At 41.6% G+C, this 26,616-nt stretch overlaps 2 protein-coding genes across 5 annotated transcripts in view; one reads left to right on the top strand and one right to left on the bottom strand.

Moving 5' to 3' along the window:
• LOC138192873 (low-density lipoprotein receptor-related protein 1-like) overlaps window positions 1-17,273 on the top strand; it is an 85,224-nt gene extending 67,951 nt beyond the window's left edge. Inside the window, exons 57-90 of one of the 2 annotated variants that reach the window (XM_069140555.1) lie at window positions 27-112; window positions 211-330; window positions 498-685; window positions 815-1,020; window positions 2,792-2,980; window positions 3,308-3,456; window positions 3,710-3,803; window positions 5,005-5,121; window positions 5,303-5,422; window positions 5,501-5,623; window positions 5,718-5,843; window positions 5,960-6,076; window positions 6,792-6,898; window positions 7,042-7,174; window positions 8,169-8,291; window positions 8,400-8,522; window positions 8,626-8,763; window positions 8,871-9,008; window positions 9,101-9,220; window positions 9,318-9,601; window positions 9,686-9,864; window positions 9,960-10,066; window positions 10,183-10,302; window positions 10,416-10,592; window positions 10,754-10,894; window positions 10,994-11,167; window positions 12,003-12,164; window positions 12,435-12,606; window positions 12,869-12,970; window positions 13,081-13,151; window positions 13,235-13,328; window positions 13,457-13,495; window positions 14,199-14,343; window positions 15,410-17,273. In XM_069140555.1, the coding sequence (XP_068996656.1) occupies window positions 27-112; window positions 211-330; window positions 498-685; window positions 815-1,020; window positions 2,792-2,980; window positions 3,308-3,456; window positions 3,710-3,803; window positions 5,005-5,121; window positions 5,303-5,422; window positions 5,501-5,623; window positions 5,718-5,843; window positions 5,960-6,076; window positions 6,792-6,898; window positions 7,042-7,174; window positions 8,169-8,291; window positions 8,400-8,522; window positions 8,626-8,763; window positions 8,871-9,008; window positions 9,101-9,220; window positions 9,318-9,601; window positions 9,686-9,864; window positions 9,960-10,066; window positions 10,183-10,302; window positions 10,416-10,592; window positions 10,754-10,894; window positions 10,994-11,167; window positions 12,003-12,164; window positions 12,435-12,606; window positions 12,869-12,970; window positions 13,081-13,151; window positions 13,235-13,328; window positions 13,457-13,495; window positions 14,199-14,343; window positions 15,410-15,547 (4,622 nt within the window). In that variant the 3' untranslated portion in view covers window positions 15,548-17,273. The remainder of the gene's footprint in view (window positions 1-26; window positions 113-210; window positions 331-497; window positions 686-814; window positions 1,021-2,791; window positions 2,981-3,307; window positions 3,457-3,709; window positions 3,804-5,004; window positions 5,122-5,302; window positions 5,423-5,500; window positions 5,624-5,717; window positions 5,844-5,959; window positions 6,077-6,791; window positions 6,899-7,041; window positions 7,175-8,168; window positions 8,292-8,399; window positions 8,523-8,625; window positions 8,764-8,870; window positions 9,009-9,100; window positions 9,221-9,317; window positions 9,602-9,685; window positions 9,865-9,959; window positions 10,067-10,182; window positions 10,303-10,415; window positions 10,593-10,753; window positions 10,895-10,993; window positions 11,168-12,002; window positions 12,165-12,434; window positions 12,607-12,868; window positions 12,971-13,080; window positions 13,152-13,234; window positions 13,329-13,456; window positions 13,496-14,198; window positions 14,344-15,409) is intronic. The other variant, XM_069140556.1, reaches the window with a different exon arrangement.
• A 217-nt stretch (window positions 17,274-17,490) lies between these two features.
• fmnl3 (formin-like 3) overlaps window positions 17,491-26,616 on the bottom strand; it is a 32,049-nt gene continuing 22,923 nt past the window's right edge. Inside the window, exons 14-26 of one of the 3 annotated variants that reach the window (XM_069140558.1) lie at window positions 26,177-26,537; window positions 25,713-25,805; window positions 25,482-25,606; window positions 24,805-25,007; window positions 24,418-24,721; window positions 24,248-24,328; window positions 23,990-24,119; window positions 23,638-23,798; window positions 23,347-23,448; window positions 22,060-22,152; window positions 21,809-21,932; window positions 20,905-21,026; window positions 17,491-18,961 (exon numbers count right to left, since the gene is read on the bottom strand). In XM_069140558.1, coding sequence (XP_068996659.1) covers window positions 20,935-21,026; window positions 21,809-21,932; window positions 22,060-22,152; window positions 23,347-23,448; window positions 23,638-23,798; window positions 23,990-24,119; window positions 24,248-24,328; window positions 24,418-24,721; window positions 24,805-25,007; window positions 25,482-25,606; window positions 25,713-25,805; window positions 26,177-26,537 — 1,869 coding nt within the window. In that variant the 3' untranslated portion in view covers window positions 17,491-18,961; window positions 20,905-20,934. The remainder of the gene's footprint in view (window positions 18,962-20,904; window positions 21,027-21,808; window positions 21,933-22,059; window positions 22,153-23,346; window positions 23,449-23,637; window positions 23,799-23,989; window positions 24,120-24,247; window positions 24,329-24,417; window positions 24,722-24,804; window positions 25,008-25,481; window positions 25,607-25,712; window positions 25,806-26,176; window positions 26,538-26,616) is intronic. The other 2 variants (XM_069140557.1, XM_069140559.1) reach the window with 2 other exon arrangements.

Below are 26,616 nucleotides of genomic sequence, written 5' to 3'. Positions count from 1 at the left end.
GTTTTCTGTCTGGTGTTTGTGTGTAGAAGAGGAGCCCTACTTGATCTTTGCCAACCGTTACTACTTGAGAAAACTAAACCTGGACGGCTCCAACTACACTCTTATAAAGCAGGTGAGAAACATGCCTCTCAGTTTGAAGAAACATTCGGTGCTCTTACTGTTAACCCTCTATGTATCTGCTAAAAACGGTCCCTGCCTCCTTTGTTTCAGGGTCTCAATAATGCAGTGGCGCTGGACTTCCACTATGCAGAGCAGATGATCTACTGGACTGATGTGACCACTCAGGGCAGCATGATCAGACGCATGCACATGAACGGCAGCAACATTGAGGTCAGGGAGGACATCTGAGATCTTTTAATTTAAATGGATATTTAAGCTCTATTTATAGTGGACCATAATCCAATTGACACAGCACACGCACAGTATTCACTTCTTGTTGTGTGTTTCTGATCAGAAACTTTATCATTATTTTACCTTTTGAATGACCAATCTGGCAGGTTTTGCACCGAACCTCCCTGAGTAATCCAGATGGCCTTGCTGTGGACTGGGTTGGAGGAAACTTGTACTGGTGTGACAAAGGCCGGGACACGATCGAGGTGTCAAAACTTAACGGGGGCTACCGCACTGTGCTGGTGAACAATGGCTTGAGGGAACCGCGTGCCGTGGCAGTGGATGTACGCTATGGGTGAGAAACGCAGCTCATCTCAGACTAAACTTGTTTTTATTATTTTAGCCTGTAACGTCCAAGAGATTTTCAGTGTTATTGTGATTTAAATGAACAATTGTAATATTGTCTGTATTCCCTGCTGGTTAGGTACCTGTACTGGTCTGACTGGGGCGACAACCCCCACATCGGGAGAATTGGGATGGATGGCACCAACAGAAGTGTCATCGTAGAAGATAAGATCACCTGGCCCAATGGACTGACCCTGGATTTCATCAATGACCGTATATACTGGGCCGATGCCAGGGAGGACTACATCGAGTTTGCCAGCCTCGATGGCACCAACAGACACACAGGTAACACACCAGTACACACATCAATCACTGTTTTTTCACACTAGGAGCAACCTGGCTGGTGGGTCATGCTCTGCTTTCTGGCTTATAGTCAACATTGTGGGGCTCTAGTTGTATGTTTTGGCCGATGTACGGGTTTCTAAAAATAAGATGTGTATGTGAGACTCGGTGTATTATTATTATTGAGTAAATCAATGAATCCAAAATCCATTTACTTTATAATACTGGCGTGGAACTGGGAATCTTTAAGTGTTTTTTAATCTTGTCCACTTAACAGGAGAAACTGTTTATGAGAGGACCACAGCGGTGGTGAAACATCGATTAGGCTTTCCACTGATTGCAATTTGTAGGCTAATGGTCTTGTCATTTGTTTGCACGATTTTCCTCTTGTCAACTAGTCATGCATACACATTTTTTGAGAGCCACCAAGCATAAGCAGGCAGGTTTGGTGGTTGTCTGCTGGGCTGGAGTCCTGCAACACAGACCCAGAGGATAGAAGCGCTGAATAGGAGAGATTGTTCTGAATAGTGAGGCCTCTACCATGCATGACGTCTGCGTAGCGCTCGGTTCTTTAGCACACTTGTTACAATAGTTGATATTGTTATCCAACCCAGCACACAGGAATTCAGGAGCGCACTGGCTGGCTGTATTGAAATTTCCCACACCGCTATGGCATCCCATTATTCCTTCAATGAAGAATGTAAATATGTCGATGCGTGGGATTGTATACAGTCTTCAAAATTCCCTTATGTTTGAGCTTTGTGCTGTTTACAAGTTTTTCTTCCAATACAATGCCTCGACAACAAACACTGTGCTGATGGAAGCATGCTGGAGGGAAAGCTATTGCCTATATAAAATGACAGGGGCAGTTCATAATAGAATTTCACATGGTCTTGTGTTAGCTTGGTGCTCTACCAGTACTGTGTGCCCAGTGAGTTATTCACCCATCCTTGGATACACCTACACCCTAAAACACCAGTGCGCCCTTGTGTGTGTTTGCAGAAGAAGACTTGGTCTGTTTAAATTCGGATAAGGATGGACCAAAGGCCGGTTCATGCTAATCGAGCTAATATCTCTGTTCATGCACGTGCTGTAAAACTGCTATCAACAGCATTTTATTTCTTTAAAGCACATTGTTTGATGAAATAATTGCTGAAAATGTGTTCACTCAAAGGCTAGATGTTTTGCACTCGTGCCACATGTACTTTGTGTGTTTACTCTTGCGTTTATAGTTCCGTGAACATGTGACGTATCTGGATGTGTTTCCGTAACACACCAAGATCAAACACTTGAGATCAAGCAAGTGCAGAAAAAGTGCCATTACAGTGTAAAACCTAATGAGGTGTAGAACTCGTTACATAACACAGATACAGTGGAGCGACTGTGTGCCTCAGTTAAGTGCAAGATTTTGCCAAAAGTTAATCTTTGCAATTTAGCATCATCTCAGGAGGAAATTATTAATTACTAAAATCACTGTATGTGGTTTCTGAATTTCAGGAAGATTCAATTTTAGACGTCAATTATAAAGTTGGGTATCTTCCTGTTTCTTGTATTTATTTGATTAGACTCCAGCTGTCCTATTTTGTGCACACACTTCTCCTCCTCTTCACCTGCACACCTGAAGTCCCTCTATTTACTGATAAAGAGCACTTTCAAGCTAAAATACAACCGGAAAATGTGCACAGGTTAAGTCATGAAATCCTGTGGAAAACTTTTACTATGACTGATTATTTTCTCATAAATGATGTGGCTGATTTATTGTTTGCCTTCACAGTTCTTACTCAAGACATCCCTCACATCTTTGCCATGACACTGTTTGAGGAGTACATCTACTGGACCGACTGGGAGACAAAGTCCATCAACAGAGCTCATAAGTCTCTGGGTACCAACAAGACTACGCTGATCAGCACCCTGCATCGACCCATGGACATTCACATTTACCATCCCTACCGGCAGCCAGAGGGTAAGAGATGTGCTGTAGTAGAAGCATGTAGAGATAAATGAATGTGGCCATTTGAATAACTTTAGATGTTTGGGAATTTTGAAGGAAAAAACTGTTTATATTTGTTTTCATGAAATGTCATTTTATTATGTCAAAGCTAGGTTCGGCTTGTTTTTGTGGTTCATTAGGTTGTGTTTTTTTTTCTCTGAAGATAAAACCATTCTAAGACACAAACATGTTTGATTGTATATTTCTCTCCTTTAATTGAGATATTATAAAACCTCAGTCTTGTGCTAAGAAACATATATATATAAAATCTAAGTTTCAAACATTTATCATCTTTCCCAGTACTTAACCACCCGTGCCAGACAAATAATGGTGGCTGCAGTAACCTCTGCCTCCTCTCTCCTGGGGGGGGCTACAAGTGTGCCTGTCCGACCAATTTCTACCTGGCCAATGATCAGCGTACTTGCATGTCCAACTGTACTGCCAGCCAGGTGAGGAGGCTGTGTAATCATCATTGATTGAAATATGACTGAGTGACTATAGTTTATAAGTCTTTTTTCACATCTCAATGGCTCCCTGTAGCTTATTTGATAAACTGCTCATGCCTGGCAATTGTGTATTGACAGCTGGCTGGCTGCCCAGTCATACAGTAACTACCTTCTGCCTCTCTTAAAGGCATTGACATAGTGAAGCTCTGTTGTTATACCCTACCATTACTTTGATTAATTTCTCCCCCTGTTGTAGTTCGTGTGCAAAAACGACAAGTGCATTCCTTTCTGGTGGAAATGTGACACCGAGGACGATTGTGGGGATCGTTCAGATGAGCCAACAGACTGTCGTAAGTGTTTGAGAAAGATGATCGCGTGTCACATTGCTGTACCACGGTACATGTTAGGGGTGTGTGTATGAGAACATTGGAACGTGATTGGATTGTTTGATTAAGGCTTTAACAATGAAAAATCAGAATCAACTTGGAACCAATCTGCTGATATGTTAAGCCTCTAAAATGAACCTTTAATTACACCTAAATGCTCCGTGGTTTACTAAATAAAACCCTGTTTACAAAAAAATTGGGACACTGTGCAAAATGTAAATACAAACAGAATGCAATGATTTTCTAAACCCACATTTAATTGCAAGTAGACTAAAGACAACATATGAAAAGTTGAAATTGAGAAATTTAGTTGTTTTAAGAAAAATATGTGCTTATTTTGAAATGGATGCCAGCAACACGTCTCAAAAAAGTTGGGAGAGGGGCTGAAAAAGACTGGAAAAATTGCGTAATGCTAAAAATAAAACACCTGGTCAAACATCTCAACTAATTAGGTTAGGTGGCAACAGAGCATTTCAGAGAGGCAGAGTCTCTTAGCAGTGAAGATGGGGAGAGGTTCATCACAGAGACTGGGAAAATAGTGCAAAAATTTCAGAATAATGTTCCTCAACATAAAAATGCTAAGAATTTATGGATTTCATCATCTGCGGTACATAATATCATAAAACGATTCAGAGAATCTGGAGAATTCTCTGTACACAAGGCTGTAAACCATTATTGGTGGTCCTCGGCCCCTCAGGCAGCACTGCATTAAAAACGGACATAATTCTTCAGTGGAAATCATTGTCTGGGCTAATAACACTTCCGAAAACCATTGTCTTTGAACACAGTTCATCGCTGCATCCTCCAGGTTAAAGAGCAGAGGTTAAAAAGCTAGCATCCATGATGGTACAGGGGTGCATAAGTGCACATGGCATGGGTAGTTTGCACATCTGGAAACGTACCATGAATGCTGAACAATATATTCAGGTTTATATTTTACGCAGTGTCACAACTTTTTAGGAAGAAACTTTTAAATTTCTTTTCATTTTGTTTGTAAGAAAATGTTGTCATATTGGATACCGACAAAACGGCAATGCATGTGATTCATTTTGATCATAACTTGGCATAAAAGGGACAGCTCTACAGGAAGGAGTTGAATTGTTTGAATATTGTCAGACAAGTTCACTTTGATCTTGACAAACTGTGACTCTTTCTGTCTTGGCAGCGGAGTTCAAATGCCGGCCAGGACAGTTTCAGTGTGGTACAGGCATCTGCACCAACCCAGCATACATTTGCGACGGAGACAACGACTGCCAGGACAACTCAGACGAAGCCAACTGTGGTATGTCTCTGTTTTTATATACAGTTTTTAATGTATGTCATCCCCATGTAATTATCTTACACTTTTACTTTGTAACAAATACAAGTATATCACAAAATAACAGAAACAAACAACAGATTTGATGCTAATCTGTCTGGAGCAATAAAGTGTCTGTTTGTCCACCTGTGTTACTGCTCTGCAGATATTCATGTCTGCCTGCCCAGCCAGTTCAAATGTTCCCACCCAAGCCGCTGCATCCCAGGTATCTTCCGCTGTAACGGCCAGGACAACTGCGGAGAAGGAGAAGATGAAAAGGACTGCCGTAAGTAGCTTTCCTCTCTCTGGTTTTGCTCTTCTCCCATCACACAGCAATTATAAATCTGGTTATTCCCTCCCATAGCTGAGGTCACGTGTGCACCCACCCAGTTCCAGTGTGCCATCACCAAACGCTGCATACCTCGTGTTTGGGTGTGTGACCGTGACAACGACTGCGTGGACGGATCAGATGAACCTGCCAACTGCAGTAGGATTTCCATTCCTGTTTTAAATATTACTAATTCTGAGTCATCCTAATTAGCTGTCAGTGTATAACTGCCCCCAAATGTTTCCTTTTCCAGCCCAGATGACTTGTGGTGTGGACGAGTTCCGATGTAAAGACTCCGGCCGCTGCATCCCTGCTCGCTGGAAGTGTGACGGTGAGGACGACTGTGGCGATGCGTCGGATGAGCCAAAAGAGGAGTGTGGTAAGAATATCATCTCTTTTTAAAAGTAGACAGATGCGTTGCCAAATTTTGATGTTAGGATTTTGCTCCAACTATTTTTATTTTGTTGAAAATAACATTTTGTGTGATTTGTGCAGCTGAGAGGACATGTGAGCCGTACCAGTTCAGATGTAAGAACAACCGCTGTGTCCCGGGCCGCTGGCAGTGTGACTACGATAATGACTGTGGGGACAACTCGGATGAAGACAAGTGCAGTGAGTGTCTCAGAAACAATGCCTCCATACTGCATACTTACCGCATCTGTTGGCTCACTTTGTCCACTGTCACTTATACTCATACCCTTTTTCCACTGGTAACCTTTAACTTTTTAACCAGACATGCTAAGGCAGTTGTTGTGTGCTCATTCATTGTCTATTCACTGTAATTTCTGATGCATCTCACCTCATCTGATATTTGTTTCATTTCATATTGTCCTGTTGGCATGAGCCAGAGGTAAGTTCCTTCACTTTCATAGGTGAACTGCTCCCATATTCCGTGTGTTACCTCTCTGCTGTCTTCATTGTCATGTTCCTGTCCCGCTATCATCTCCACCAACCTGTGAGAGTCTGCAAGCTGAGCTCTACATGGATTAATTTAGTAACATTGCCGTAGTCTTTCCCTTTAGCCCCTAGATGCCACTGCATAAAACCAAATGTTTTATGCAATTTTGGATTATTACCACAAATATAACTTATGTGAATATAAATAAAACACTCAAATTAAATCAGTTATATAAAAATACATTAACGTGACATTGAGGCTTATTGAGCTCCTTTCACTCTCTCACATCACCTCCTGCAGTGTATACTGTCGTCCCTATAAGTGTTACACTCTTGTCTTGTGTTTTGTGCTGAAGGCTCAAATTTATAGGTCACCTGATCTTGTACCAGTACTGCCACTGACATTAATTTTGTCTTTCTTCTTCTGTAGTGCCTCGACAATGTTCAGAAAGCGAGTTCGCCTGCACTAACGGCCGCTGTATTGCCGGGAGGTGGAAGTGCGATGGAGATCATGACTGTGCTGATGGATCTGACGAGGTACAGACCAGGGATATAATGTTTGGGTGTTAGGGTGTTATTTGAATAATATTTATTGTAACTGACATTTGTATGTGTGTATTACTCCTTTGTAAGAATGACAGCTGACTCTCACTTGCCCACGGGCTATGATGTTTCTTTAGCACGACTGTGTTCTGAAATGCGACAACGACCAGTTCCAGTGTAAGAACGGACACTGTATTCCCTTCCGCTGGTACTGTGATGCTGACCCTGACTGCATGGACGGCAGTGATGAGCAGAACTGCGGCAGTGCTGGTAAGCGCATTTTTGAAGTTTATCATCTTTAAATTTGTTGTTTTTATTGTGTTTGTATGTAAGCAAGGAAAACAGGGCTCCTTTGGGTCAGGGAATGTCAGGGAATTTTTCAATTTTCCAAACAAGAAAAGTCAAGGAATTTGATCATTTTCTGGGCTAAGTCATGGAATATCAGAGAATTTTGAATGTTAAAATTTTAGTTTCCATTCATCAAAATATAACATTTTGCATGTAGTCTTTTTTAATCAAATTATTTTCTGTGTTTCCCTTATTGTCTGACTGACTCACCCCCCTTTGGGTTCATCAACAAGTGGCAAGCACTTCAGCAAAGAGATTACTTTTCTTGTACCTGCTTAGGAAGGCAAACATGCCAGTAAATTGTAAATTTCAAGAGCTTTGGCTACAAAATGATGAACTTAAAGACTAGGTGATAAAAAATATATGACAGAAAAGCTAAATGTCAAATTATGGGACAGAGAGACCTTGGCAGCCACGCCAGTAAGAAGCATGCTGGCTTCTTACCGTTCCCGTTTGAATTTTTTTTTTGTGTAAGTTCTGCAGAACTTACAAAAAGTGTCTATAAGGGTGCATGAGTTGTGTGTGATCATAATTGTGCAGTAGGTTTAAGCTGTGAAAAGTATTGTACTGGAAATGAGCTTGCAAATTGATGGGAATAAAATAAGGTGGCTGTTTCATGACTGCTCAGCACAACAGCAGCCTGCTTTTTCTGTTCGTTATAGGTCATGGAATTTCAGCTTTTTAGTCAGTACAAGTCAGTGAATTTGACATTTGACTTGGAGTGGGAACCCTGGGAAAAGTAAATTAAATATTTGACATTTATTGAGACAGAATTGTGTGACTATGACTTGTCACACATTTGGCTAGTTGTGCCACAAATCCTCAAAGCTGAACAACATGAAAAGAAGGTGGATCAGGTTTTATGCAAAGACACTCCAGTAGTAAAAATATCTCCGTTTCTTGCTGGTTTCCTCAGCTGGGCATCACTGCCCTCTGGATGAGTTCCAGTGTAACAACACTCTGTGTAAACCCCTCGCCTGGAAATGTGATGGAGAGGATGACTGTGGGGACAACTCTGACGAGAATCCTGAAGAATGCAGTGAGTGCTGCAGCTTTGCCAATCCCACACATGTTGAACGTCTGTCAGTCTTTATCTTTGTCCCTGATCTGTTTTTGTTCTTGGCCTCTCTCACTGCTCGACTCTTAGGGAAATTCCAGTGTCCGCCCACCAGAGTGTTCCGCTGCCAGAATGACCGCGTATGTCTGCAATTATCAAAGAGATGTGATGGTGTTAATAACTGCGGCGACAACTCAGATGAACTGAACTGCCGTAAGTTGTGCTGTCATTTATGTTACAAATCTTCTGGTGAAATGTTCTCACTCCTTAAACTTTGATAAAGGAGATGCTAACGTGTTTGTGTTTGTGTCTACAGAGACTCCTCCAGCTGTTCCTACATGTGAGAAGGACGAGTTCTTGTGTACCAATGGTAGATGCATCAGCTCCACTCTGCGCTGCAACTTCTTTAATGATTGTCAGGACTATGGCTCTGATGAGATCAACTGCAAGACAGGTGCATCTTGACATATTTTTATACTAAGACTTACCACAGATCTGTGGTCTGAAACCTTCCATCTTTAAATGCACTGGCTCAACTTCCATTTGTGTGTTTGTTCCCAGACACAAAGCTCAATGACTGTCGCAGTAACAGGACTCAGTGTGGTGATGGAGATGAGGCTCATTGTGTCACTAATGGCACAGACTCCTTCTGCTCCTGCAAACCAGGCTTCCAGAAAATAGGACACCACACCTGTGGAGGTACTCGTGCAGAAAAGCTGCTTTTTTTTTTTTTTTTTCAAAATGTTTAAGATTGAGAGTTTGGCAGAAATATTAATCTCTCCGTCTCTCAGATAAGAATGAGTGTCTACAGTTTGGAGTGTGTTCCCACATCTGCAACAACACCAAAGGCTCCTACAAATGCAGCTGCCACAAGTACTTCACCAGGATCAATGACACCTGCAAGGCTGACAGTGAGGATCAGAACTTTATTGGTTTTACATGCTGCATTTTTTTTTCCCCACCTGTCATAATAATTACTCCTTGTAATTTCTTATTTTTTCCCTCAAGACATGAACAGCAGTCGACAGATTCTCTACATAGCTGACGACAATGAAATCCGGAGCCTAGACCCTGGCATGCCCAACTGGCGCTATGAGCAGACCTTCCAGGGCGATGCCAGCGTACGTATTGATGCGATGGACCTGCACGTCAAGACCAACCGCATCTTCTGGACCAACTGGCACACAGGCCGCATCTCCTCTTATGAACTCCCAGGGTCGTCCACATCATTGTCTTCCTCCAACTCTCACCGTAACCGACGGCAGAGCGAGGGCAGGATCACGAACCTACAGGTGATGCTGGTCAGATATGTACAGAAAAACTCATCATACAAACACATGAGCAGTCTGTAAAGTCCTTTCTGCTCGTATTTTCAGATCAAAGAGCTGAAGATGCCCCGTGGTATAGCTGTGGACTGGGTGGCTGGTAACCTGTACTGGACTGACTCAGGTCGAGATGTGATCGAAGTGGCTCAGATGTCAGGCCAGCATTGCAAGACCCTCATCTCTGGCATGATAGATGAGCCTTATGCCATTGTTGTGGATCCACAGAGAGGGTAAGAGAGAGGCCTACGCTCTATGATGACAGTCACTTTTTTTCTGCTTTCATATCTTTTGTAACTGCTTGTTCTAACTCTGTGTTTCCCTTCAGTACCATGTACTGGGCGGACTGGGGGAACCACCCTAAAATTGAGACAGCTGCCATGGACGGCACTCTGAGACAAACTCTTGTCCATGAGAACATCCAGTGGCCCACAGGTCAGTGCTGCATCGACACTATAGGATTTAATTTAACCCTGATTGTTTCTGAAGCTGTCCAGCAGAGCCTTTTGTTCTATATAGATTTTAATGTCTCTTCCATTCTGCCGCTGCAGGTTTGGCTGTAGACTACTTCAACGAGCGTCTTTACTGGGCAGATGCCAAACTCTCAGTCATTGGCAGTGTTCGTCTGGACGGTTTGGATCCTGTCATCGCTGTCTCTGGCTTCAAAAACAGTTGAGTTCTTTGTGCACCCTACAAAACTGTATGAAACATGGAAGTTTACAAATCTAACATTAACACATTGCGTGCATATTTTTCCCTTTTGTCTCATTTCTCTTATTTCTAGACCTGCTACATCCATTCAGCATAGATATCTTCGAGGACTACATATACGGGGTCACATATATAAACAACTTTGTCTTCCGTGTCAACAAGTTTGGCAAAGGCCCCATGGAGAACCTCACTACAGGCATCAACCACGCTACAGACATAGTCCTGTACCACCGCTACAAGCAGCCAGAGAGTGAGTGTCAGTCAAGCTAGGGTTTTTCTTCACACAGTTTGTTGTACATTTTTGATGTCATTGCTTTAAATACGCACGTCATGTGCCTTATTCCAACATTTTGTTTTATGCACACGCTGTGCGGATTTTCTCACCAGATGTCTTGTTTCTCTCTGCACTAGTGACTAATCCATGTGACAGGAAAAAGTGTGAGTGGCTGTGTCTGCTCAGCCCCAGTGGGCCGGTGTGCACCTGCCCGAACGACTACGTCGCCGACAACGGCACATGTGTCGAGAGACCGAACCCCACCCAGTCACCGTTCTGTAAGTCTGCACACAAAAGCACTTCCACTCCAGCAAGTTACCATCTGGGCTGTTTGCATTCAGACGCTGCATTCAAATTGTTATCCTCATCCTCCATAGCTCCCCCCTCAGGGCCCTGCAATATTCAGTGCCAGAACGGCGGGAGCTGCTTCCTCAACGCCCGTCAGGTGGCCAAGTGTCGCTGTCAGCCGAGCTACACTGGAGAGAGATGTGAGATCAACCAGTGCAGAGACTACTGCAAAAACGGAGGCACCTGCACTGCTTCTCATAGAGGTAAGGTCCTCACATCATGGCTTCATAGATGCTAATGTAATCTGTCTGTTGGTCTGCCTGGTGTCCTCTACTACTATCAGTCTACCACTACTGCTTTGGTCCAGGCGGAAATATCTGAACAACTTTTGGATGGATTGACATAAACTTTCACTTTCATGGTCCCCAGAGGATGAAGGAGTTCAAAGTTTTTGCTTTATGTGAAATAACTATCTGACAGACTTCCACAAAATTTGGTACAGACCATGTTAACTTGAATCCTTGATGTTATCTCCAGTGCCTTCTTTGGGTCAAAATTTCAGTTTGTCCATTACTTTGAGAGTAATTGTACATTTTGTTTAGTGTGGGTTGGGGAATGCTGCTAAGCTAAATTGGGAGGGTGAGCTTTTTTTCCTTGTTGTAGAAATATTTCTAATTAGTAAATAACAAAGTGAAATAAAGATGTAATTTCAAACTAGAAAGGATAATTTTACTTTGGCAAGTTATTTAGGCCCCCTTATCACAGCTTAGAAAACATGTTTTATTTGTTCTGAAAATTGTTTTAACTGTTAAAAAAAAAATTCCCATCCTTTTGATGTATGGGAGACCTTTCTGGATTATTTATTAGTGACAGTAACTAACAAACAACTGCAGCTGAGAGGGCATGAAGCAAGTGATTTCCACACATTTCCAACTCTTGGTCTCTTGTATTTCATTTATTCTGCCTTATGTAAAACCAGATTACGTTTCTAGTAACGGCAAAGAAAATTTAGAGGGTTCCCAGGTTAGCATGTGGAGTTGCATGTGTTAACGTTTGTCTGAGATTTCTATCAACTCTAAACCCCAAACTGTGTTGTAGGTGCACCAACTTGCAGATGCCCTAAGGGCTTCACAGGACCCTACTGCAACCTCCAGACTTGTCAGGACTACTGCCTGAACGGAGGCAACTGCTCGGTCAACATGGGCAACCAGCCCACCTGTAGCTGCCCGCCAGAGTACAAGGGAGACCAGTGCCAGTACAGTAAGTGGCAGCATTTTCACATGTTTCCACTCTTGGAAGACTTGAGATTGCAGATGATGGTTAAACAATCTGTGTGAATTTTGAGCCTCTATTAATATGTAGCCTACTGTTGTACTTAAGACAAAAAAAGATGTGTTAACAAACCTTTAAATTCATGAAAAATGTCAAAATCTTTCACATGACATCACACAGGTGTGCTGTGGATTAACACTATGGGAAAAACAAACTCGTACCAATTATTGACTCTGTTGTCTTCCTCCCTGTCCTCAGGTAAATGTGAAGGCTTCTGCCAGAACGGTGGAACCTGCTTACAAACCTCCAATGGCACCAAACTTTGTATGTGCCCCACCCAGTACATCGGGCACCAGTGTGAGCTGAATAAATGTCTTTTCTGCGGAACGGGCAAATGTTTGACGTCATCCTCAGGGGAGGTGTCCTGCAGGTAAGGACCAGGGACAACGTGGTCTCTGCACAAAATATATTAGTAAATATTTGTTTACTTTTATTTTGGACTTCTCAGTTAGCATGTACCAAGGTCACACATCTTTCTGCTGACATTATGCTCCTTAATAGGTTTGCTACATTATCAAAAGTTTGTGTACATCCTAGCCCAGTTCTCCTTCTAAAACCATTGGCATTAATATTGCGTTGGACTCTGAAGGAACTAATTGATTTTTTTTTTATGCGTGTTTGTATTTGTGTAGCTGTCCGAATGGTCAGACCCAACCCAGCTGCTATTCCTGTTTGGACTACTGCACAAACGGACAATGTACAGTTGACACTCGCACATTGCTGCCTCAGTGCAAGTAAGACATGATCCTCACAACCTCCAACTGATCAGACACGCATGAATACACTTGCTTCCTCTTTTTGTGTTTTAAACTCACACACACTCCGTACCTCTGGCTGTGTATAGGTGTCCTGTTGGATGGCGGGGATACAGATGTGAAGTTGCTGCTTCTATGGATTCTTCTGCCTCTAGTGGAAGTAAGTCACACCGTTCCTGACAGAGTATTGTGATTTAAAACATAGACTTTGCTACTGTTTGCTCACATTATTTGCTCTCACAGGCACGGCCTCCATCGTCATCCCCGTGCTTCTCCTGCTGTTGCTGGCACTGCTGGCGGTCGGTGCCATCTTGTGGTACAAGCGGAGAATGCGCGGGTGAGTCCTGGTTTTGGAGACCGCTTCATTTTATTCAAACTCCATTTTTCATCTGGTCCTCACACCTGTGCTATCTAGCTTCTCTTTCTCGCTTACCTTTTGATAACCATCTATTTCCTGTCTCCCAGGTCTCTATGCCCGGGCAAATCTCGTTCTCAGTGCTCGCGGTAACTTGATAGGGTTACATAATTCAACTGTTGACCCACAAATCTTCTCCCCCTCCCTTTCCTAAATATACAGTCAGATTGGCTATGCTTCATGTCAGTCCATTTGTCCCTTCTGTTGGTCAGTGCAGAAATTTGTCCGTTTGTCCTTGCCTGCCATCTCCTGTTTGCGTCCCATGGGATTTCCCACCCAGCAACACAGGGACTCTTATCTGAAGTAGCTTTGATGGTGATGCACAGACAATTGAACTGTTACATCCTTCTTGCGTCTCCATACCTCTCCTTGTTTACATGTGTACATGTTAGGCTTACGCTATGTGCTTGCAGAGTAAAAATGTACAGCTGTGCATCTATGAAAAATGTTTATTTACTTGCAAACAGCCGAATATTTGCAAATGGATATTGTGAAATTCCAGCATTCTCCATGACAGACATGCTGCTGTATATCTTACGGGTTTGATCAAATGGCCTTTTGACTATAAAGCTCATTTGACAACCTTTAATACATGTTGTCTTGAATGTGTGGATTGTGTGTAGCTGGTGCTGAGTCAGTACCTGCTTTATGCCAATTTATGATTATTTTCTAGCCAATATGATTTGTTAAATTAAGGATTTTTCCCAAAAATAGAACATTATCTTTTTAAACAAGGGTCTAAATATATTGTTTAGATGGTTATTCACTTTGTTTATCTTTGTTTTTCTGCAGTGCCAAAGGCTTCCAGCACCACCGAATGACAAATGGAGCCATGAATGTTGAGATTGGGAATCCTGCCTATAAGATCTATGAAGGAGACCCTGACGATGACGCTGGGGAGCTCCTGGATTCAGACTTCGCTCTGGACCCAGACAAGGTAACACAGCTAAAGACTGGCTTGTTTAAAGGATCCAAAAAAACACATCTTCTCATATATGCTGACAGTTTCTAACCATGCAGATATTTTCAGTTTTATGAGCTTATTTTTTGTGATGGTGCTGTCATTTCCTCAGTAAAAACTAGCTCCAATGAAAACTGTAATAATATCCTCTAATTGCCTAGAGCAAGCAGGACATTGTTTCTAGAAAGATACACTCAATTATTTGAGCTCAGTTTTTATTTGGGGTGATAGCAAAAATTTCAGACTCAAATCTTGAGTCAGCAAGATTTGTAACACCCCTTGCTTTGGGGGTTGGCAACATGAATGAGGGAACATAGTCAAATTGACCAAAGTTAAGCCAGTTCTATTATGAATTTGGAAAACGACATGTGGAGATTTTGGTTCCAGAGTCTTTTGGCTGAGAGAGTGAGGGGGAGGTAGGGACTTTTGAAGCTTTGTAAGGTACCAAAATCCAGATTTTCATCCAAATGTAATCACAAATCTTTGGTTCATGTGAGTACTAGCAGTTAGTTCAGCTTGTGGCGCCAATTCCCAGTGTGGTGCAATTACACTACTGCAAAGAAGATAACAAGATAATGTTATTTTGAGTGCCAGTCAAACCTCAGTCATGGAAAACTTTAGAAAATCGGGTGAAAATGTATCATTTATGTTTTACTTATTAGTTTGAGGAGCTTCACAGTCTCCTCACAGGTGCTCATTTATTTTAGTGTTTTTGTCTGACAGCGGAGTGGAAGTTAAAGTGAAATTTAAGTCTCATGCATTTCTATTGCATTTTGTTGCATTTCAGCCAAACAAAAAAACATGATATTTATTTTTTCTTGTATTTGTTGTTTTTATGTATAATTTGAAAATGGTTGTCAAAATAGGTGGTCAGTGTCTATTTGTCAGGGCTCTAGTGTTAAGAGGGAAATGTTTTGTTATTGTTGGATTTGTTAACGCACCCTTTTTAAAGTTACAAAATACAGTAAATGCTTCTTTCACATTTATAGAATCAATTCTCTCTCAACCCTCGAGTCACCGTGTAATTTTCTTTGCCCTGCAGCCCACTAACTTCACCAACCCAGTGTATGCCACCCTGTACATGGGCGCCCACAACAGCCGCAACTCTCTGGCCAGTACTGATGAAAAGAAGGAGCTTCTCTCCCAGGGCGATGAGGACATGAGTGACCCGCTGGCATAGAGCTCAGCATGGATTGAACTATGCCAATATTGCCCTGCTGTGCCCTACCCAGTGCTGAGCCAGCAAGCTCTCTCATCTTATGCCTTTACCAACTGAAAAGAAAAGCAACAAAAGAAAAGCGAGAACACTGTATAAAATGTATAAAATGAAGGACTACTTTTTTAAGTGATTGCAGTATTATATTTTGTTCTTTGACAAAAAATTCCTCTGGTGATGGAAAAGGAACCATTTTATAGACATTTATTCAGTTATTTTTAATTTTGCTCACCTTCTCACAACTCCCCATCCTCTCTCACGCATATAGCCACTACCTCTGTGCAAATGTAAAAGATAGAGAGATACAAATGGCAGTGGAACAATTTTAATTTTTTTATTTTTGTATGAATTGTATAGGGAAAAAAAAGAATATTGTTCCATCCTAGAAAAAATGTTGCCAAGTCTTTGTTTTTCATGAAAGAAAGGAGAAGTGTCAGTGCTTACTATAAATGCTTCCTGGACGCTGGTTGAGCTCAGTCTTTCACATTGTGTGTATATGTATGTTTGCTGCTGGAGGTCTGAAGGGAGGAACAAGATGATCTTTAACCGCACATGTACACATGGAAGACTCAGCATCGCGGATGGTGTCTGTTCTGTTGTCACAATGAACTACATTCAAGTGATTGTCTTTTACCTCCTTGCACAGACTAAAGTTATATATATAGTATATATATTTCCATATATATGAACCTATTAACAAAGTGTCTTGAAAATATACCCAGGAATACAAACATCAGTAACAAATAGCAGTCTGTACTTTTTAAGAGTTTTTTAAGTCATTGTATAATTGACATACTTTGTGTCAGCGATGAATGGCAGTGTGTGAGTGAGCTGGATGAAGATGATTGTAACAAAGTCCACATTCCAGGATGAAAAGACTTGGATGGATATCCGTGGCCTTGGTTTAGCCTACTGCAGGACACTCTGGACAGGAGCTGGATTTTGCTCTGAACCTGCTCTGAGAAGGTTGTTTTTTGTTTTTTAGGAGTGAAGGCAAGCTTATGTGAATTTCTGGTCATCACTGAAAAACAATCTGCGACCCGTAATTAGCTGAGAGTGGTTGCATTTAGGTTTTGTTCCTTGTCTTTTGATTGTAAACGTACTTCCAGAAAAAGGCCAGGGAGACTGTTTGATGGTACGAACTTCTGTGGGAGATTGAATTTTTCTTTCTTTTTTTATTTTTTATTTTATGTAATTCCATGGACATGTAATTTTAGATAATTGTTAAGTGCATTCCCAGGAAGTAGACTGATTAGCTTCCTGATAAGCATTCCTTTTTTAATTCCTTTGCTTTGCTGCTAACACTAACCATCTGTCTGTCGGCCTGGTTTTTTGTCTTTGAAAGTTTTTTGCTCCTTGTGTGTCTCACTGCTCACCACGCTGCTTTTAACTTTGGTTATCAGACATACCCGCAATGTCACTCTGCATGGTGCTCACACACGCCCAACCTAGAGGAAACCCTGCTTTGCCCCTCACTTGTTAACAGTATTCATCACATTTTGTCTTTTTTTTGTTTTTGAAACATCCTGCTCTGTTAAATTTTTATGTGACCATGTAAATTAGAACAATCATGTTTCAGTTGGAGAATTTCTTTCGGTGGCAAAAACCCACATATTTGTGGTTCTGATTGTTTTGTTATGATTCTATTTCTTTTTGATATAAGAAATTAAATGGATTTTTATAGTAGAAATGTATGATGGCCCTGTCTGTCATTTGGAGAGATGAAGAGGAAAAGCAGTCCCTCGTTATTTCATGCTGGAGAACATCGGAAATTAGCATCTTGAAGATATAAGAAATAAAACACGTAGATGTAGAAATGGCATGTTTGAATGTTGCTTCAACAAAGAAAGGCCACCATCCTTTTCTTTTATACCCCCAAACCATAATGACAATCTTTGGTCTTGTAGTTACATGATTCATCATATTTATTAAACAGAAAGTGTCATTTTTTTCAGTCAATAGGCAATGCCAAGGATGGCTTCTTCTAAAAAGTAAATTTCTTGATTTGAATGTACATTAATATAAATGTTCACTTAAAGAATAGTGTTTACATACAATGTTGAGCCAAATTAAGTAGTGTAACGATGTATCGCTCCCTTTGTGCCAATGTCATGTGAATCTGTTAGGAGGAAACGCATCATCTGTAGTAAAACAGATTAAAAAAAACAACAACCTTGAAACACCCGTCATCCTTCATCTATTAACACATTTATAGCAGGTTAACCCAACATCCTGTCTGCCCTTAATCGGCAGTCCATGTGGAGTCGTCTTCATACGTTTGTTACTTCCCAAATGTCAATTAAGGTGTGACAGGAAGGGTTGTCAAGGCGCGTAACATTCAGTTTTTAACCACAACGCGGACAAGGCACAAAGACATGAGAATCCTCATGTCAACTCATCTGAGCTTAAAAGACAATGATGTACTAGAGAGGTAAATAAAAAATAAAAAAAAGAATGTATCTACCTTCTAGTCATTGTGTGCATTTAAAGCCTGAAATCTCAATTTGCATATTTCTGTCGGTTTTATAAGGCTAATATTATAGTACATGGAGGTAAAAAATACAATCTTTAACAAATGAAAGATGTAAGATAAACAAATTATGGCTGACTCAGGAGAGATAACACTGTTTACACAAAAGGCACTTTTTAAGCAAACATAAGACATTTGAGAAATTTTGGTTTGGCTAGCTTTGTCAAGAAGAACCAGTAAAAGTGATGGTCTTTCCACCGAGATACAATCTAAATACAACAATTGTCAATATTAATGAAGACTTTGTGTAAGGTTATGAAACAGTCCACAAATGTTTCATTGTGATATCGAAGCTTCTCTGTTATTTAGTGGAATGTTTTGCAAGTGTCTTCAAGGCAGCAGAGTTGGCTGCCTCTCAGTCTAAATCCTGCTGCGACTGTATAATCTGAGAAAATGAACAGGTTTTGAGAAGATCCACATGCTGGCAGGCACTTGTTAGTGAGAGCACAGTTCCACCTGCTTTGTGGTCCGGCAGTCCTCAACTCACCTCTACTTGTCTTGCGGTCATCCTCCAACGGGTCACGCTCTCAGTGCCAACAGAGCAGGGAAAGTCTTGCAGTGACAGAGGAGCAGCCTATTGTGCTTCTGTAAAGATGCCTTCTCACTTAAAGTGGCTGAAAAAGGGCCTCCATAAATAAATAAATTACCCAGCTAAAACAAGGGCTCTGTCCTGTCCTCCCTTTTCAGTCTTTGTGATCTGCAGCCTCAGGGTTGAGATGGACCGTTGGGACACAGGGAGGAGGGTTATAGCAGGGAGGGGAGTGTAAGTGACGAATAAGTGGTTTAGGGTCTCTTCCAACCGCTCCGGATCAACGCGTCAGCTCGCAGGAAAGGCTGGTTTCGGAGATCTGAGTAAGCAGGGAGAGAGCGGTGAGACATGGGGGACACACATGTTAGAGGACCAAGAGGTCAATCTGCAAACTTTCTTCTACTAACTTTAAATCCTTTTTTTTTTTTTCTTTTGATGTGCTAAAAATGTTTTTAAAAAAAACAAAAACCACACACTCAGTTCAAACTTCATTAGATACATCTAATAAACTGGTGTGTTTCTATTTTGTAGTCCACTCCATTCATCTTAAATAGAGTGAGCTAAATAATAGAAACACATCTGTTTATCAAGCAGTACAATAGCTCCACATCCTCAATAGAGCTAAAACATGCTATCATAACCTTCACAAAAAAAGGGAATTTATGACAGGATTATTGTGCAGTATTAGACTGCATTCGTTTTGGCTAGGTGTACCGAATAAAGTGGCAACCGAGTGTTTGATGTATATTTTGATCGAACAGAAAATCAACTTCTTCATTTCTGCAGTTAAAAACTTTGTTAGCTTTGTATTATAATTATTAAATTAGCAAATAAAAGGCATAAACAATGCAGAATTAACATTGAACAACACATTCCCATAACCTTGTTTTTCAGCTGGTAGTAGTGCTGCATAAAACAGTGAAAATCAAGGCTTTGGGGATGTAGTTATGGCAACTTTGTAACACAAACAATGCAGCAATACAAAAAAAAAAAGTAGCTTTCGTAGTTACAGTACGATGGTCAACAAGCTCTTCCGTTTGTGGAGTAACGAACAAGTCGGTGTCAGTGAAAGTAAAATGAAATCTTTAAGCTTTGGTTACAGACTGTGTTATGCATGTTTGACTGACTGACTGACTGAGCGAGCGAGCGCACGCGCGTGTGTGTGTGTGTGTGTTGTTGTTTTTTCCAGAGCCTGTTGACCAAATAGCTTTTGAGCACACCGCGGATGACAGTTAGCGAAGACAAACATGGCGGACGTTGTTGACAGGTGAGAGGTAAATGAACACTGGACAACATGCAACATATAATAGGAGGGGTGAGAATGATGATGATGATGATGATGATAATAATAATAATAATCTTTAAGGGTACAGTTAGGAAATAAAACTAAAAACTAAAATACCACAGGAGCTTCTTTTCTGAGGCAAAAACTTAGAGGGAACTTAAATAACTGAATTCATTATTTAATGTTTTAAAGTTGAGAAGTCTTTTTTTTATTTTTTATTTTATTTTTTTTACAACACTTTACTTTCAAATGTCTATGTTTCTGTTGTGGGGTAAACGATTCTCACTGCTGTAAAGATTTTTGTTTTGTTTCTTTATTTGCATCTGAAGCACTAGCTGAAGCAGCTGACATCACTGTAGCAGCACACAGGAGCTGGAGGGCCAAGCAGGCCAGGTTTCAGCCAGGCCACCTTCCTTACCCGCTCTTAGGAGAGGGAAATACTGTCATTAATCTTCTGTTCAGCTGGAAGGGGGGTAGAATAAACAGTGGTGGTTGAGGAAAGAAGAGTCACATGTTAGCCGGAAAACCAACACCAAACAAGTTAGTCTCATGGAACAAGGCATTGTTGATAAAAAAAAAACCAGTAAGATAGCCAAACCTCTTTATGTGAAGATCATTGGGTTCAGAATAACTAAAAAAGAAATAATGCACAGCCTTTTGTGTCATGCACGATGTTCTCTGCATCTTTGAAAACAGTCATGATTGTACCGTCAGTGTGTCAACATGTTTTTTTTCCCCACACAAAAAAAAAACATGTTAGCACTCTGCACAAATGTTTTTCCACAGAGATCTGTGCCAGGCAAAGAGGTTTGGCTGACTCCTATCACCAGACGCCTGATAGGAGCCTTCTTAAGTAGAACACAAACAACCAATGACGGCCCAAGTTAGTTGAGAATAGTTGTAATTGGTGTGGGTCAGATGGATTGACAGGGATCATGCTGCATGCACAGTGGGGTCAAGAGGCGTACGAAAGACACCTGGACAACCTTGGCATTAGGGGGGAAGGGCTAGCAGTTGGCGTCGTCACAGAGGTTGGCTTCACAGAAGAACCGTGAGCCGCGTTTAGCAGTGCGGGCTGTGAAGGGCACGCTCTTCAGTACTAGGGGGAGGAGGGGGAGGAAGAGAAAACACGTCACACCTGAGACACTGCCGTTCTTCTTGGGGGATATTGGACCGTATTTTGTTCAGGAGAGTGTCATGAATCTGATAAAAGTGGAGCTGTGCAGAATGTAACTCCAATCTATGAAAGTTATCCCTGTAAAACCCTCAGGTTTAATAGGATTAGGACACAATGAGCATGTCTTTAGCTCTGATAGTAGTGGCACAGAAGCATTATTTACATGACTAAAAGTTATATTGGTGCAACATTTATATTATTTACATTTTAGACAATGATTAATGACCTTGACAAAAAAACATCAGTTAGCTTATGTACCATGTTGAGGCTGTAGATTCGGGTTTTTTTCTCCATTTACAGCCCCTCAATGTTGGATATTAACATATCGACAGCTGCATTATCCCCAAACTGTTTCCACTATTTTTCTACGAACAGAATACTTAAAAAAAATGCTTTTATTAAACACAAAAATCCCACATTGAATACTGAATTTCTTGTATACTGCCTGACTGATAATCTTCACGTTGAGGCTCAACAACTTTAGTGCTGTGAATTTCAGAGCCAACTAGACAGCACGTCATGCAATATCCAGCGACTGCTACGCTGCTATGTGTTGTGTTCCAGATGTGCTGGTGTCTGGACCACGTAGCACAAGGTGCACTTCAAAGGAGCAGAGCAGTGAATGACCACAGTCATCCTCAGCCTGGGAACACTCGGGCTACGGGTGCCCACATGGGGTCCTTTTACAATTCTGTCTGGCCCACCTGTGATGATGTCCTCAATAGTGCCATCCCTGCCCTCGTACACGGGCCGATGGTCTTTGGCCTGCCGCTTGCGCAGCTCCGCAATCACCTCCTGCTGCTGCTGCCTCTTCTTTTGGGCCTGGACCTGAAGCAGCAGAGAGGATATTTGTACTGTTCGCTGTGCTTTTTGGCACAACACAAAGCTTTATTTAGCACAGAGTCAACATCTGATAGGTATCGTTCAGCTCAGTTGCATGCACTTGGACATGTACCTTGGGCTCCTGCTGTTTAGCCTCCTGAGCCAGTAACTTTTCTCTCATTGCTTCCTCTTGCTTTTTCCTCTGTTCGTTTTCTCCCACTGCATCCTGTTGAGAGGAGAATAAGGTGACTAGTCAAGAAACTGCAACTCAAATAAATCAGAGTCAACACACTTGTGTTGCCCTTTTAGCAGAGAAAACAGGTCAAAAGTTCAACATAAACAGGAAAGGCATTTCTCCTTCAGTCCCCCTTTCAACTTTTTCACATCTTAAAGGAATAGTTTGACATTTGTGAAAGTAGATAAGTTCAACAACTATTTCATATCTGTATGGTAAAAATGCAGCCACAGCCAACATTCATTTAGCTCAGCTTTGCATAAATACTGGAAACAGAGGGAAATATTAAGCTTGGCTCTGACCAGAGACAACATTATCTGCATTGAAGAACCTCTAAAGATCTTTTTTAAATGAATGAGTTGCAAAAGACTTATTAACAAACAGACACACAAGTTGTTATCGATCTCGTAGTCGAGCTCTTAGGAGAAACACAAATTAGCTCAGAGATGTGTTGTTACGGGGCTCGAGTTAGAAAGGTAGTGATTTTACAGTTAAGATGACTTCTTTTAAGTTACCGTTTCTTTAGTATCTTAGTGTAACTACATTTAACCCATGGCCAGGAAACTTTGTAGAGGACAAGCCAATTTTGTTACAAGCTATCTTTCACTGTTTTGTGTTGATTTGAAGTTAGGTTTAAACATGAAACCTTGTTTGTTATTTTGGCTCCGGCTCTTACTGAAGGTAAATTTAAATTTAAGCTTCTATATGTGGCAATAAGAGACGAAAAATTAATAAAGTGTCTCCTCAAATTTTCTAATTTTATGCTTCCCTGTTTGTCAAACTGTTCCTTTAAGTCACACAAGTACAGTCAAACAGACACATCTATCCAGAAATCCTTGTGCTGCACATTTCCTTAAGCAGATCCCATAAATCCAGACTGAGAACAATCTCAGGAAGTGTGCTGTGTGGTGGGGCAGGGCGAGGCTGTCCGGAGGTAAAAGGGGAGGAGGGGGGAGAACCAGTCTAAACACCACAGCTGCAGCTCCGAAGTCAGACCCAGCTGGCCTTTCCTGTTATTTGGCCTCTGACGATACGCCACATCCTGTGGCACAGAGGCGGCCAAAGCTCTGCCCTCTCAGTGAGACTGACAACAAAAACCAGGGAACTTCCCAAATGACCAGCAGAGAGAGCTGCAGCATGTCAGCACAGAGGTGAGGAGTGCTACTGTCTGCTTGGCATCCTCACCTTGTAGGCCTTGATGAAGCGCACAAACACAGGGAAGAACACGGAGGGTGGAGTCGTCTTGGCACTCTCTCCGAAGTAGTTCACCACACTGCCGAAGGCTTCCTAGAATTTGGAAGGAGGATAATGCCATAGTGGAAGCAACGTTTGTGAACATTGTCGAGTTAAGAGCCATGATTGGTTGTGTATTAGAGGTCAGTGAGCTGAACGTGTGCCAGAGGTTTGCTTCATCTCTATTTTCATTTGTTCCAGGGGATACTTTTAGGTTTCGGTGGCGAGGACAGTGTTGGATACCTCAGCAGTCTTGGCGTCTTTCTGCAGTTTGTCCAGCTGTGTGTCACTAGAATGGACGAAGCCTTTCAGGATTGAATGGTCATGGAGACTGCACTCTCTCCGGATGAGGTCCATGCCTTTGCCCAGCTCTCGAACATCCAGCAGCACATTTTCCAGAGATACTTCACATACAGTCAGTAAAGAATATGTCATATTTACAGACATTTTAAACACATTATACAGAATTTGATTTCAATATAAATCCATGACATTTCTACATATACATGTGATTCACATGTGTCCCATGTAAAAAACATTGGAAACTAAGGGTGAACACGCTGTATCTTCGTGTGGTTTATTTGTGCAAACTCACCTGCTGCAGCTTTATCCACAAAGTGCAATTCATTGTAGAAGTTTGCCAGTTCAGGGTACTTCTCCTTCAAGATAAGAGCTATGTAGTGGAGCAATGTCATCTTCCTGTCTGTAGACTTAGTATCCAGCAGCTGAGTGACAAAAAAAATGAATGACATTATCAGCAAAAGCAATGCAACAATAACCTGTGAGGCACATTTATGTGTTGATTAGTATCTCAAGAAACTGAGCATTTGAATATCTCTAACATTTTGCTCACCAGATCGAGACTTTGTAATTTGAAGCCGTAAACACAGCCTCGTTTGCTGCTGTTCATGTAGTTTCCCAAAGCTAAGATAATCTACAAGTGAAGCAAAAGAATGAATGAAGGTTAACAGAAAATAAAAATGCTGCTGTAATGAAAACAACAGGCAAATAAACACCTCTCACCTCAAGCATTCTCTTCAACTTAGGTGAAGATTTCACTGAGCCAGAAGCAGCGATGATCGCATTGAGCTGCGGTGTGAGCATGTTGACGTTGTCAGCAAAGTTACCAACAAAGGTGATGATGTTCATTCTCTGCGTGAGCCTCTCAATCTTGCTAAACAACAGCATGAAGCGATCTTCTTCAGCTAGCTGATCCAGTGGACGCCGCTCTCGCTCGTACTGACGCATCACCTTCACCTCTGACTCCGTGGGCAAGAAGCGCATTAAGCACTCAACAAAGTCCACAGGTAAGGCCTTGAGGTCAAACCTGAGCAAACGAAACATGTATCAGGAACTTGTTCTATTGATAAGTCTAAAAGTATCTTATTTAAGTTCATGACATGTGCATACTTCTCTATTGCTTTGCAGATCTCTTCTGTGCTCTTGTGGGCCTTTCGCAGAGTGATGGCTAAATTCTTGGAGCGATTGGCGTCCAGAAGTGTGACTTTGTTTACCGCCTTCTGGGCTACCTTGCTCTTTGTGCAGGAAAGATCCACAATTGGACCCTGGGCTCTGGTCTTAAACAGCTCCTCGAACCTCTCTAGATCCAGCTCCTGCACATGAATTCACTTATTGTAAATTTATATCAAAACGGCCTGAAAACTAATTTTCTTAACCAGCTTCTTACTATAAACAGTAAGTTTCTGCAATGATGTACTATTCTAGGTTGTTGGTACATTTGTGCGTCTTTCATGACACATTTCTCTGTTTCCGTTTTCCTGTTTATGCTTTTCTTTTTTTCCTTTAGTTGATTTTGTTCTGAAGTATGAATTCAGCCGGAAAAAGTGATTTACCAAAATTACCGAGCTACAATAAGACAGTTCCAATTAGTCCTATTGAAGCTTTTTACATGGGCTTTTGAATGTTAAAATCTCTGTAAATAATGTGGATGGAAGTTGAATGTTTTAAAAAAAACAACTTTTACTTGGATTGTTGCTAATTTATCATAAGCATTTGAAAAATTTGAAACCTTGGTCATTAGAAATATCACAGCTGTCTGTGAATTAAATTTTAGCTTCTTGACTCACCTCCAGCACACGGTCATCATCAATCTCGTTGAAGACTGTGCCATTGATCTGATTGGGCTTCAAGGCCGTCCAATTAAACACGGGCAGGCGGAACTTAGTCTTAATGGGCTTCTTAATTCGGATGGCTGTAAATCAATCAATAAATAAATGATTAAAACGTGCTCCACTGCTCACAGTGTAACTGAAAGCAAAGACACTAAGGTATGAAAGCGCCAAACAAAAACATCTCACCTGACAAACCCAAACTGAGGATAACAGAGGGAGAAGAGTCTGGCAGAGGAGGAGCAAGAGGAGGAGGTGGAGGTGGGACTGGTGCAGATTGGCCTGTAATTAATGTAGAAGAGAATATGAAATTACTATACATATAGAGTATATTATTGTTTTTCACCTTCTGGATTTTATGATATTTACATGCAAAAAAGATATTAAATTTGAGTGAAGCCTGGTTAAATGAAGTTGGAAATAAAAAAAATAAAAAAGTTGAAAAATGCTCTAGCAGCCAAGTGCAGTCTTTCTGCACACACATACACACAAAGGAAACAAGCTTTGTGTTTCCCTTTCCTGTCTGGGTTAGAAGAACAATACTGTGACACATCACCTGTCTTGGTACTGAAAATAGACCTTCTCTGAGGGTTTATCGATGAAAAAGTCAACTTTCACATGAATGTGTCACGCACATAATAATGATCCATCACCTGAGACAGATGGTAGAGGAGGGGGAGGCGGAGGAGGCGGCGGTGGAGGCGGAGGAGCTTCACTGGCTGGTGGTAAACTGGAGTCTGGTCCTCCTAGTTCTGTCAACCCAGCAGTAGAACCCAAAGACAGCTGCCCAATGTCCCCCAAAGGGACCCCAAGGCTTCTACTCCCCACACCACCGACACCCAGCGGCTCGATGCCAATGTCTCCATCAGGTTTCTTGTGCAAACGGATGGTGCCTTGCTGTTCAAGCTCCAGCAGCCGCCTCTCGATGTTGAAGTGCTTCTGGAATGCCGCATCTTTCTCCTTGATCATCCTCCTCAGGGTGTTGACCTGGGTGTTGGTCGACTCGTACGTCTCCTGAGCAGTCACCAGGGGGCAATATAGAGCACAGCACAATGACTCCACAAGCTAAAGAAACATCCTGTTTCCTTATGAC

Source organism: Embiotoca jacksoni, unplaced genomic scaffold (assembly GCF_022577435.1).
Source record: "Embiotoca jacksoni isolate LCO1_2020_lvr unplaced genomic scaffold, fEmbJac1.0.p SCAF_9, whole genome shotgun sequence".
In the NCBI taxonomy this organism is placed as follows: Eukaryota; Metazoa; Chordata; class Actinopteri; family Embiotocidae; genus Embiotoca; species Embiotoca jacksoni.
This window is presented reverse-complemented; position numbering and strand designations above follow the sequence as displayed.